The 13614-nt window shown below is 40.8% G+C and overlaps 1 protein-coding gene across 1 annotated transcript in view; it reads left to right on the top strand.

The window, feature by feature from the left end:
* The window catches only part of NOTCH2 (notch 2), a 179205-nt gene that overhangs the window by 142699 nt on the left and 22892 nt on the right, over positions 1-13614 (top strand). Inside the window, exons 16-20 of the mRNA XM_018045986.1 lie at positions 6538-6657; positions 7077-7229; positions 9446-9674; positions 10961-11162; positions 13100-13253. Coding sequence (XP_017901475.1) covers positions 6538-6657; positions 7077-7229; positions 9446-9674; positions 10961-11162; positions 13100-13253 — 858 coding nt within the window. The remainder of the gene's footprint in view (positions 1-6537; positions 6658-7076; positions 7230-9445; positions 9675-10960; positions 11163-13099; positions 13254-13614) is intronic.

The following is a 13614-nucleotide window of genomic DNA, read 5'->3' as shown; positions in this document are numbered from 1 at the left end:
AAGTTTAATTATGTCCCATTTGTTTTTGCTTTCAGTTTTGTTACTCTGGGAAAGTGAAAGTGAAAGTCGCTCAATTGTGTCCGACTTTTTGTGACCCCATGGACTGTATAGTCCATGGAGTTCTCCAGGCCAGAATACTGGAGTGGGTAGCCTTTCTCTTCTTCAGGAGATCTTCCCAACCCAGGGATGGAACCCAGGTCTCCCACATTACAGGTGGATTTTTTACCAGCTGAGCCACAAGGGAAACCCAAGAATACTGGAGTGGGTAGCCTATTCCTTCTCCAGCAGATCTTCCTGACCCAGGAATTGAACTAGGGTCTCCTGCATTGCAGGCGGATTCTTTACCAACTGAGCTATTAGGGAAGCCTTACTCTAGGAGGTGGATCAAAAAAATCTTGCTGTGATTTATGTCAAAGAGTGTTCTTCCTATGTTTTCCTCTAAAAGTTTTATAATATCCGGCCTTACACTTAGGTCTTTAATCCATGTTGAGTTTATTTTTATGTATAATGCTGGGAGTGTTCTAATTTCATTTGTTTACATGTAGCTGTCCAGTTTTCGCAGCACCACATATTGATGAGACTGTCTTTTCTCCATTGTATATTCTTGCCTCCTTTGTCATAGATTTGGTGACAGTAGTGTGTGGGTTTATTTCTGGGCTTTCTATCCTGTTCCATTGATCTATATTTCTGGTTTTGTGCCAGTACCATACTGTTTTGATAACTGTAGCTTTGTAGTATAGTCTGAAGTCAGGAAACCTGATTCCTCCAGTTCCATTTTTCATTCTCAAGATTGCTTTGGCTATTTGTGGTGTTTTGTGTTTCCATGCAAATTATAAATTTTTTACTTCTAATTCTGTGAAAAATGCCATGGGTAATTTGATAGGGATTGCATTGAATTTGTTGATTGCCTTGGGTAAAATAGTAATTTCCCAGTCGAAGAACATGGTATATCTCTCCATCTGTTTGTGTCATCTTTGATTCCTTTCATCAATATTTATAGTTTTCTGCATACAAGTGTTTTGCCTCCTTAGATAGGTTTATTCTTAGGTACTTTATTCTTTCTAATATAATGGTAGATGGGATTGTTTCCTTGATAATATTTCTGAGCTTTCTTGTTAGTGTCTAGAAATACATATTTCTGTGTATTAATTTTGTATCCTGTAACTTTACCAGATTCATTGATGAGCTATAATAGTTTTCTGGTAGTGTCTTTAGGGTTTCTTTATGTATCATATCATGTTACCTGCAAACAGTGACAGTTTTACTTCTTTTTTTTCAGTTTTGGTTCCTTTTATTTCTTCTCTGATTGCTGTGGCTAGAACTTCCAAAACTATGTTGATTAAAAATGGCGAGAGGACATCCTTGTCTTATTCCTGATTTTAGAGGAGATGCTTTCAGTTTTTCACCATTGAGAATGATTTTTGCTGTGGGTTTGGTGTATATAGCTTTTATTATGTTGAGGTGGATTCCCGTTATGCCCAGTTTCTGGAGAGTTTTTGTCAAAGGAATGTTGAATTTTGTCAGAAGCTTTTTCTGCAGCTATTGAGATAATCTTTGGCTTTTATTCTTCAATTTGTTGATGTGGAGTATCACATTGATTTGCGGATATTGAAAAATCCTTGCATCCCTGGGATAAATCCCATCTGGTCCTGGAGTTTTGTTTGTTGAAAGATTTTTAATCACAGTTTCAATTTCAGTTCTTGTGATTGGTCTGTTTATATTTTCTGTTTCTCCTTGGCTCATTCTTGGAAGCGTGTTCCTCTTTATGAATTTGCGCCTCTATTTTAGGTTGCTCATTTTATAGGTGTATCGTTTCTTGTAGTAGTCTTTTATGATCCTCTGCATTTCTGTGGTGTTCGTTGTAACTTCTTTTTTTCATTTCTGTCTTATTGATTTGAGTCCTCTTTTTTCTTGATGACTCTGACTAAAGGTTTATCAGTTTTGTTTATCTTCGCAGAGAGCCAGCTTTTAGTTTCATTGATTTTTGCTGTTGTTTTCTTTGTCTCTATTTCATTTGTTTTTTGTCTGATCTTTATGATTTCTTTCCTTCTACTTACTTGGGAGTTTATCTGTTCTTCTTTCTCTAGTTACTTTGTGTTGTGTTTGGAAAAGATGCTGGATATGATTTCCGTTTTTTTTAAATATACTGAGGTTTGATTTGTGACTGAAGTTGCTATCTATCCTGGAGAATGTCCCCTGTGCACTTGAGAAGAAAGTGGGTTCTGATGCTTTTAGATGGAATGTCCTATAAATATCAATTAAGTCTGTCTGGTCCAATGTGCCATTTAAGGCTTATGTTTACTTATTAATTTTCTATTTGGATGATCTGTCCATTGGTATAATGGGTGTTACAGTTCCCCACCATTATTGTGTTACTGGCAATTTCTGCTTTTGTGGCTGTTAGCATTTGCTTTGTATCCTGAAGTGCTCCTATGTTGGGTGCCTATATATTTGCAATTGTTATATCATCTAGGATTGATCCCTTAATCATTATGTAGTGTCCTTCCTTGTTTTTTGTAACAGTCTTTATTTACAGACTGTTTTGTCTGATATAAGGTTGCTACCCTAGCTTTCTTTTGATTTTCATTTGCATGTAATATCTTTCTTCATCCCATTACTTTTATTCTGTGTGTGTGTCCTTAGGTCTGAAGTGGGTCTCTTGCAGACAGCATATATGTGGGTCTTGTTTTTGCTGCCATTCAGCCAGTCTGTGGCTTTTGGTTGAAGCATTTAATCCATTTACGTAAATATTGATATGTATATTCCTATTGCCATTTTTTTTAATTTGAGGGGTGTTTTTTTAGGTCCTTTTTTTCCCTTTCCTCTTTTGTTCTCTTCTCTTGTGTTTCCTGCCTACAGAATTAATTTCCCTTAGTATTTGTTGCAAAGCTGCTTTGGTAGTGCTGAATTCTCTTAGTTTTTGCTTGTCTGTAAAGCTTTTGAGTCTCTGTCAAATTGGAATGAGAACCTTGCTGGGTATTCTTGATTGTAGGTTTTTCCCTTTTGTCACTTTAAATATATCATGCCACTCCCTTCTGGCCTGCAGAATTTTTGCTCAAAAAATCAGCTTATGGGGATCGGGATTCCCTTATAAGTTATTTGTTGTTTTTCCCTTGTTGCTTTAAATACTTTTTATTTGTATTTAATTTTTGTTAGTTTGATTAATGTGTGTCTTGGCATGTTTCTCTTTGGGTTTATCCTCTATTGGACTGTCTGTGCTTCCTGGACTTAGGTGACGACTCTCTTTTTCATTTTAGGGAAGATTTCAACTCTAATCTCTTCAAATATTTTCTCAGGTTCTTTCTCTTTTTCTTCTTTTTAGACCCCTATAATTTAAATATTGGTGCATTTAATGTTTTCCCAGAGGTCTGAGACTGTCTTCATTTCTTTAAAAAAAAATATTACTTATATATTTCATATTGACATTTTTGGTCCACACCCTGCAGCATGCAGGATGCTGGTTTCCCAAGCAGAGATTAGATCTTTGGCCCCCTGCAGTGGAAGTGTGGAGTCTTAACCACTGGGCTGCCAGGAAAGTCCCTGTCCTCATTTCTTTTCATTCTTTTTTCTTTGCTCTGTTTCACCACAGAGATTTCCACCGTCCTGTCTTCCAGGTCACTTATCCCTTTTTCTGCCTCAGCTCTTCTGATGGTGATTCCTTCTAGTGTATTTTTCATCTCAGTCCTTGTGTTCCTCTCTATTTGTGTGTTCCTTAGTTCTCCCAGGTCTTTGTTGAACATTTCTTGTATCTTCTTGATCTGTGCCTCCATTCTTTTTCTGAGATCTTGGATCATCTTTACTATCATTATTCTGGTTTCTTTTTCAGGTAGATTGCCTAACTCCTCTTTATTTAGTTGTTCTTTTAGATTTTTATTTTGCTCTTCCATCTGCTAGATGTTTCTTTGTCTTTTTATTTTGTCAGACTTACTGTGTTTGTGGTCTCTTTTCTGCAGGTAGCAGGATCATAATTCCTCTTGCTTCTGGTGTCTGCCCCCCATTGGGTTAGGTTGGTCCAGAAGCTTGTGCTGTTATCCCCTTGAAAGGGAGTTTGATTGATGTTGTGACTAGAGCCTGCACTGGATATTGAGCAGGGCCTCCCCTTGCTCTGTGGTTGTCACTGCCCTGTTAGAGACAGGATCTGCTCTCTATTTGTTGGAGTAGAAGCCCCTAGATCTGTTTCTTAGCTGTGCTTCTGATTTGTGGTATGAGGATTGGAGCATTTCCACTGGAGAGAAGCCACTGAGTATTCTTTCTCTGGGGCTGTTCACCTGTGAATGTGCTCTGTTGTGTCCCTTTTTGCCTGTTGTATGGGCTCACAAAGTACAGTATTCTTGGCACTGCACTCTGCCCAGGTAGGAGGGTGCTGGGTAGGGATTGGAACATGGGTACCCTTCAGGTGGCGATAGGGGTGAGCTGGTCACATAGTTTGAGGAGGGGGAACAGAGGAGGCAGTGACAGGGATGTGCAAGCCAGCTCTGCTAGGAGCCCTCCCTAGTGCTTTGGAGGCAGGGGTTGGTGTATGAGGAGAGAGCCTAAAATGGCAACCCCACCCCTTGTGCATTACTCAAAAATGGAGCTTCATTTCTGTGGTTGTCCAGGCTTCCTCCACGAGCATTCTCAGTTGCAGAGTTCTGCAACCCCAGCCTCTCAGGTTGTCTCCTCACAGCCATGTTTTGCCAAAAGTTAAAATTTCACCTTAGGTTCAAAACATTTGTTAACAAAAGAAACCACTCATTATACACAAATAAATAATTTCAATAACTAATAGAGAATTACCTATCTTACTTTTAATAAACAATCATTAAAAGAAAAGAAAAGTAGAACAGTAAAGAAAAGTAACAGTCCATATATCACCAAATTGGGTTTGACTGATATCCAGACTCAGACAGTGCTGGGAAGTCCTGTGTGACAGCAGTCTGGAGCCCCAGTTGGGAAAAGGTCCCGGGCAGCGCATCTGCTCCATAGGTGAGACTTCAGAATTGTAGGTTGGGGGTTCCTGCTTTTAATCCCAGGCCACAAACTGATATTGTCATCAGTCTGAGAGCAGATTGCAGCTCTGGTTTAATCTTTTTTTTTTTTTTTTTACGGTGCCATTTGTTTTGTCTTGTAAATCTTGGAATGTTAGTAAGCCCCTGGTATGGTTGGCCAGACCCCCTCCAGGGGCTCAACAATTCTAGGACCTGCCCCCTTCTCATCTGTGGTGCCATGCAACTCGCACTCACCGCAGGAAGGTAGTCCAGGCAGTGTCCAGGAAGGTCAGAAGCGAGGTCAGAAGCCTGCTCGAACAAGACAAGACTACTTCCATTTAATTTCCCTAACAAACCAACAGCAGGCCCCTCCCCGGATCTGCTCTCCAAAGCCCGCATTCCAGCACCCAGCATCCATGCTCACTGGCAAACACCTGTCTCAGGCTGGGGCGTGCAGGGCCGGGGCATGGACCATCTGTGTCGGTCTCACTCTGTCCTGCCTGTCACAGACCAGCTACTGGACTATCCTCTGAACCCCCAGGCTCCCCTCTGCTCCAGCTCATCTCCCTGCTGATAAGAGGCCTTCCCCAGATGCAGGGACCTCTCCATACCTTCAGCTCCCCATGAGGGGTGCAGGTACCATCCTGCTTCCTCTCCTCTTCCTTTGCCTTCTTTTTTTCACCCTACCCATTATGTGGGGATCTTTCTTGACCTTTTAGGTGTCCAAGATGCTCTGCTAGTGTTCAGCAGGTGCTGTGTGGGAACTGCTTCACGTGTAGGTGTATTCTTGATACATTTGTGGGGAGAGAGAAACTCCATGTCCTCCTACTCCTCCACCATCTTGGAAAAAGCCCATCTCCCTTTTAATAAAAGTATTCTTTTAATTTTTTTCTGGAATCTCATATTCAGTATACTAAGGTAGGAAATGTTGGTGGGCAACTATTAATGTCATGTTTTGATGTTGAAATAAGGAGAGATGTTACCAGACAATTGGTATAACTTCACTGGTTTCCACCTCTGATGGCCTTCTGATCAACCCCATTGCCTTCTGGAACAGGCCTACAGAGGTTTAAGAATAGGAGGCTGTGTTGTTAACTCTGCAAGGTGGATCTATGTTGCTAAGCTCCAGCTGAATCTTAGCTATGAAGATGCAAAAACTCTCACACCCGATTGATGTCAGTTTCTAAATCCACAGAACCACTTGTGATAATAACGTGAAGATAACAGGAGCCCAGCAGTTGTTGAGCACTTACTCCCTGTGCTGGGCCCTATGCTAATAAGAACTTTGTAAACATTTTTTCATTTAATCCACAAAAAGCCTCTATGACTTACATACCATCCTAATTCCTATCTTGTTTATGTAGAAGCTCAGAGAATGTAACTTGCCTGAGATCACACCGTGAGTTATCACATCAGATCCAAGACACAAAGGTCCGTAGGTCTCTCAGATCCCGAAACTAATTCATTACATTAGATCTGAATTCGGAAAGCATCCTTTGGTGTAGAATTTGGGGAAATCTCAGTTCCTTGGACTTTTTCTCTATAATAAACTCTGTCATTTGATTTACAGGCAAGAACTGTCAGACTGTATTGGCTCCCTGTTCCCCAAACCCTTGTGAGAATGCTGGTGTTTGCAAAGAGGCACCAAATTTTGAGAGTTACTCCTGTCTGTGTGCTCCTGGCTGGCAAGGTAACAGCGTCGGAATGTAGAAACCAAGAGCATTTAACAGAGTGATCTGGTTATTTGATGACATGGAGAATCTGTCTTTTGAGGCTTGCCCTTTTTTGTCAAGAACACAGGCCTTGTATAAAAGCCGAAGCTGCTAACAAATGTTTTAGACTTTCCATTTTACGTGTCTTTGCTGCCCCCTGGTGGCTAGAAGACTCCAACCAGAGTCTGAAACTATGATGTTCTATGTAGAATTTTAGCATCTGGGTGGCAACTTGTTGGGGGAACAGAAACCTGAAGGGACTTCCCAAAGCAGGAGGCCAAACAGCATATCCTTGCAGTAGCCCCACCCACCCCAGCTAAAGCTCAGCCCCCATATAAATTTCTGCGTGGGAATCGATTTCCAAAGACTGGACTGTTCATTGCCCCTTTGTTTGCAGGTCAGCGGTGTACCATCGACATTGATGAGTGTGTCTCCAAGCCCTGCATGAACCACGGTCTCTGCCATAACACCCAGGGCAGCTACATGTGCGAATGTCCTCCAGGCTTCAGCGGCATGGACTGTGAGGAGGACATTGATGACTGCCTTGCCAGTGAGTGCACCAGCCTGCTCCTGAGCCCCTAGGGGAGAGCAGAGCCAAAGGGCAGAGGAGGACCTGGCGAGGCACTTGCCTCGGTGCTGAGGCTGCCCATCCGACAGTGTATCACCTGTCTTTAATTTTCGTATTTTAAAAATCTTCATTTTGAAGCTAGTGGCTTTAGGAGTTAATACACGGGAGTCGCTTTTAAGCATTGCCTTACTAATTTTTGTACATTGTCAAAGTGGGGACAATGCTATGAAAGCTTCTAATAAAAAGCAGATCTCTTGAGGTATAATTAAGTATACAACACACTGCCAGTATTTAAATGAACCAGTCCAGTAAGTTTTGACATATGACAACTCAAAACAATATTTAAGATACTGATCACATTCATCCCCCTGAATGTATTTCATCTCTTGTAACTTAACCCTCCTTTCTACTTTCCTGTCTCAGACAACTAGGGATCTACCTCTGTCACTTTAGATTTGTGTGAATTTTTTTACGATTTTATTTTTCTCTGAGAGCTCTACTTGGCACTGTACATCTTAGGGGAATCTTTTCATTCTGACTGGTATGAATGTGAACTGTGCTCAGCCTAGTATAAACTTTAGGGATTGTTCTGCCTACTTCTTTCTAGTGGTTCTTTACCCAGCTTCAGCAGTTTCAGCACATGAATGTGATGTACCTATCAGTACAGGCATCTCTCAATATCTGAGGGTATTGGTTCTAGGACCCCCTGTGGATACTAAAATCTGCAGATGCTCAAGTCCCTTATATAAAATAGTGTAGTATTTGCATATAACCTATGCACATCCTCTTGTATACTTTAAATCATTTCTTAATTACTTGTAATACCTAATGCAATGTAAGTGCTATGTAAATATTTGCTGGTACATGGCAAATTCAAGTTTAGCCTTTTGGAACTTTCTGGGATTTAAAAAAATTTTTTTTCTGTCCTTGGTTGGTTGAATCCATGATTGTGGAACACATGAAAATGGGGGGCCGCTTGTATTCAGTTACTTGTGTGGTGATTAAATCATTAAACTTCAAACGAGCTTATGATAGTGCATCCAGAATAATGGCATCTTATTCACAGCATATATCATTTCAGATTATCATATGGATGGCACTATACTAGGAGCTGACAGTGCCAATATAAATAAAAGCTTACATTTATGAAACTCATAATCTCTCAGGAAATAAAGACAGTTAGACAGATAATTCCGACATTATAAGACTAATGGTGAAAAAAACATGTTCAGGGTACAACTGATGGAGAAATTTAAGGGAGTGGGATCAAACTATTTGGATTCCTTTCCCACATTAATTAGTATATCAATCAAATTTCTACTATTTAAACATTTTTTCCTATTTGAAGTAGGACTAACAATATTTGCAACTAGTTTAAAATTACTCAGTGAATTACTGTGAGTTGCTTGAAAGGTGCTATGGAAGTTACAGTAGCTGTGTAGTATTATGTATAAGAAAGAATAATATGACTTCTAGAGTTGTTCCAGTAGAGACTGCAAATGAGCCTTAGAATGAAATTAGCCTAATAGATGACTAAGGTATAAATAGCTCTCTTATAAAATAAGGGCTGCATTACCCACCTGGTGTTTAGTTTTCTCTTTATGTTTATGACCTGTCTTTAATTGTATTTCAAGTTCCTTAAGACCAGGAGCCACGTCTTACTTTTCTTGCTCCAATTCGGGTGTCGTCTGTGTTGCAGAGGACTGTGCTCTGATAATAGCTCAAAATTTCTTGATTAACTGCTGTGGCTGTAAAGTGTTCTATAAGATCAAACGACGTGATGTTTAAAATTTAAAAATGCTCGTTTCCTAGTTGTATGTAAATCTAAAAAACAACAAACAAAAACAAGAAAGGAGAGAGGGAAGAAAGGAAGAGAGGAAGGGAGAAGAAAAGGTTGACCAGCACAAGGGGACTAATTGATATCTATCCCATCCCTGGTTTTATGAGTATTAATTTTGCAAAACAGTGATGCATGTAAAGTTCTTTCCAGCTATTAAACAGACTCTTACTAAGAATCTCAGGCAGGTGTTACTACATTCATTCTTGTAAATGGAGGAGTCAGGGCAAAATAGATGTGAAGAAAAGTCAGAATTGTTACTGTTGTTAGTGTGGCTCAGTTCAGGCTACTCACCTGTATGACTCTAAGGTTAAATGGATGCTGCTGTTCAGAGTTCTAATTCTTGTGTGCAATGGCTTAGATCCTTGCCAGAATGGAGGTTCCTGTGTAGATGGAGTGAATACTTTCTCCTGCCTGTGCCTTCTGGGCTTCACTGGGGATAAATGTCAGACAGACATGAATGAGTGTCTGAGTGAGCCCTGTAAGAACGGAGGGACCTGCTCTGACTATGTCAACAGTTACACCTGCAAGTGCCAGGCGGGATTTGATGGAGTCCACTGTGAGAACAACATTGACGAGTGCACTGAGAGGTGAGCAGCCCATGTCCTCAGGCAACAGTGTCTTACGGGAAAAAGGAGAGAGGGGAGGAACCTACAGAGTACTATACTGGGATTGAGGGGCCACATAAGGCATCGCCTTGGATCCCACCACACAATCATCTCCTATTTTCTAGTTTCTAATTCCTTGTGGACATCGAGTTACAAGTTTAAGGCAGAGGTTGAAAAACTTAGTGAGATGTTCAGTTCAGTCGCTCAGTCGTGTCTGACTCTTTGCAACCCCATGAGCCGCAGCACATCAGGCCTCCCTGTCCATCACCAACTTCCAGAGTCCACCCAAACCCATGTCCATTGAGTCGGTGATGCCATCCAGACATCTCATCCTCTGTCATCCCCTTCTCCACCTGCCCTCAGTCTTTCCCAGCATCAGGGTCTTTTCAAATGAGTCAGCTCTTCACATCAGGTGGCCAAAGTATTGGAGTTTCAGCTTCAACATCAGTCCTACCAATGAACACCCAGGACTGATCTCCTTTAGGATGGACTGGATGGCTCTCCTTGCAGTCCAAGGGACTCTCAAGAGTCTTCTCCAGCACCACAGTTCAAGAGCATAAATTCTTCGGTGCTCAGCTTTCTTTATAGTCCAACTCTCACATCCATACATGACCACTGAAAAAACCATAGCCTTGACTAGACGCACCTTTGTTGCCAAAGTAATGTCTCTGCTTTTTTATAGTGAGATGAATCATCATTTATTTCTTACATAGGAAACAGAAAGAGCTATAATTTCTATATCATCTCCTTTTGGTCTCTTATAAATTTCAGTTGACAAAAAAATCCTACTTCTTTACAGATTTGTCATCCCTCTTTAAGTAATTTCTGGGAGGTTTGATTCTTTTTTTATTATCAACAAATTTGTTCTGTTTCTCTTCCATAAAGAAATATAGAATCAAGAGCTATCTATTTGATATGTTGCTGATAAATTAAATTGACTTAGAGATAAAATGAAATGTGATACATGGAGAGCTACAGAAGGGCTGGGTAAAACCTGGATGCCTTCACTTTCTCTTGGAGTCTCTAATAAGCTCAGACTTTTAAATACTCCTCGGATCTTTTTGGTTGTGGAAAGGAAGCTGAGACTCATGCTGATTGGTGCCCATTCTAATTTGGAAAATGGTTAAGTTTACTGGATATAAGAGTTTGGGGTGCTCAGGAGTATTTCCTTCTGTAATATCTTAGATGTGAGGACCCTCACTTTTAAAATAGCAGGTCAGAGGATCCAGATTATCTAGCTGATGTTGTTCTTCCTGTGTGCTTCTCAGCTCCTGTTTCAATGGTGGCACGTGTATCGATGGGATTAACTCCTTCTCTTGCTTGTGCCCTGTGGGCTTCACTGGTTCCTTCTGCCTCCATGAGATCAATGAATGCAACTCTCATCCATGCCTGAATGAAGGAGTATGTGTTGATGGCCTGGGTACCTACCGCTGCATCTGTCCATTGGGCTACACTGGAAAAAACTGTCAGGTAATTAGATTTCAACCCATTCATTCAGCTCCCACAGAATTGTTGAGTGTTACACCTGTTTCTTTCCTAGGCAAAATAATCCCCATCTAAAAGAGAAAATTCGGTGTCTTAGGAATGTACTCAAAATAAATCTGGACAGCTTCTTAATTATACTTTTAAGATAACTAAGTTAATCTAAGTTCTTAGATAACTTCTAAGAACTACCAACTTCTTAACCTGGTAGATTTCAAAATGGTGATACTGGCAAGATTATATGGGTTAACACACATGAAATTGTTACAGCAGGCTCACCAAGAGCTGCAGAAAATGCATATGAGAAATAAGCACATTGATATCATTTAGGAAATACAAAAAGGGAAACAAAGAACAATCAAAGTTTTTAAAATTCAGATACAACATCTAAGTGGATAATGATAATTATGCCCTACAATGTTATAACAGTCTCAAAACCAAGCTATTCACATGTCTTTCAAATTCAAGTATTTAATATTCATCTTCATAGACTCTTAGGATGGAACGACCCCTCAGAGCCTACTAGCCTAGCCTTTCATGAAAGAATAAATTGAGCCCGAGGGTCAAAGTAACTTTTCTAAGGTTGCACCCCAAACAGCATTGTGTTTAATTTTATGCAGTTTTACCTCTCAAACAATGATGGAATGATAGAATATCATACCAGCAGTCCAGACAATTTAGAAATAAATGCCCAAATGTAACTAGCCTTTCAGAGTACACTTCAGTGAAGCTTTGGCTGTATTGGACATGCAGATAAGCACCTCTGCATATTAAACAGCTTACTGCTGGTTCCCTGGATCAGGAGGCTATTCTTCGTGCGGCTTCTGCTGTTCACACAGCGTGGTGGCCCTCTGCCCTCCCGCCTCTTTCACAAATGGTCAGTGTTGTGAGCACGGTCTCCTCTCCCCAGGAGCCAGGCCACCACATGGGAGTTTTGGAAAAGGTGCTAGTCCACTTGCACCCTTTGCCTCTTGCTTTTCAGAAGCCTGAGTTTCTCCCATCAAAGTACGTTCTTTGTTTCGTGGATGGGTTCATCTGTGCCATATTTTGGATTCCACACGTGACAGTGTGGTTTTTCCCTTTCTGGCTTGACTTGACTTAGTGTGATAATTTCTGGTTCAGCCCATGTTGCTGTAATGGCCTGACTCCACTCTAGTAGGAGTCCATGTCATGTGTGCGCCACATTTTCTTTATTCATCTGTCAAGGGTCATTTAGGTTGTTTCAGTGTCTCGGCTGTTGTGCATAGTGCTGTCAGCTGATAGGGGTGGGTGAACAACAGGGTCTTGCTGTACAGCACAGGCAACTGTAGGCAGTATCCTGTGATAGGCCATAATAGAAGAGATTATTTAAGAAAGAATGTCTGTATGTGTGTAACTGAGGAACTTTGCTGTGCAATAGAGATTAGCACAGCATTGTAAATCAACTGTACTTCAATAAAAAAGTTTTTATTTTTTGCTAACAGTAAAAAAGTAAGCTTTTGGACAGTTTTTAGGTTTATTAACAAGCTTTAAGCCTTTAAATCCTGAACTCTTATTCACCACAGATTTGATCAAGCCCATGTGATTTCTCACTCAGGAGTAGCACATAGAATCTGTAGACCTGTCTGACAGCTTTAACTCTTTTCTAGCCCTGCAGGGTGGCCATGTTTCTAGACATGAGCATGATGTAGGGAATAACTTAACCAATTTAAGTTCCTCAAATTCTTAAACTTATCTGGTAAGAATTTTTGAATAGCAGAGCTAAAAGAATTAGACTGTATAAAATGATTAGCTTATCTGGGGACAGTGAATCTAAGTTTAAGGCTTGGGTGAGGGCTCTTTTTTTAATTAATTAGTGTACTTTCCTTTGAGTTCTTAAAATGCAGTGTAGCTTTTTTTCATTCCTGGTGTCTGAATGTTGATATATGTGTCTGCCTCTGTTTCAGACCCTGGTGAACCTCTGCAGTCGGTCTCCATGTAAAAACAAAGGTACCTGCATTCAGGATAAAGCAGAGTCGCGGTGCCTATGTCCGTCTGGATGGGCTGGTGCTTACTGTGATGTTCCCAGTGTCTCCTGTGAGGTGGCGGCCTCCCGCAGAGGTGAGCTCTGCCCCTCCGAGACTCAAGGGTCAGTCCATGAAGTACTGACTAACGAGCAGCACTGTAGGGCAAGAGTTGTTATTGTGGGAGGAGAGGGAAGGGCAGACAGGAATGAATGGGCAAGGCTCTGGAGAAAGGGTCTGAAATGGAAGGTGAAGGGCAGGGGAGCAAGTCTAGAGATTCCAAAAAGGAATGTACTTGACGTGGAAGGAAGGCATGTTCCACTTTCAGCACTTGTTTATTTTTTTTAACATATTTATTTTTAATTGAAGGATAATTGCTTTACAGTATTGTATTGATTTCTGCCATACAGCAACATGAATCAGCCATAAGTATACATATGCCCCCTCCCTCTTGAACC

This window comes from Capra hircus, chromosome 3 (assembly GCF_001704415.2).
Source record: "Capra hircus breed San Clemente chromosome 3, ASM170441v1, whole genome shotgun sequence".
NCBI lineage: Eukaryota > Metazoa > Chordata > Mammalia > Artiodactyla > Bovidae > Capra > Capra hircus.
The sequence above is the reverse complement of the archived record's forward strand: the minus strand, read 5'-3'. Positions and strand labels throughout refer to the sequence as shown.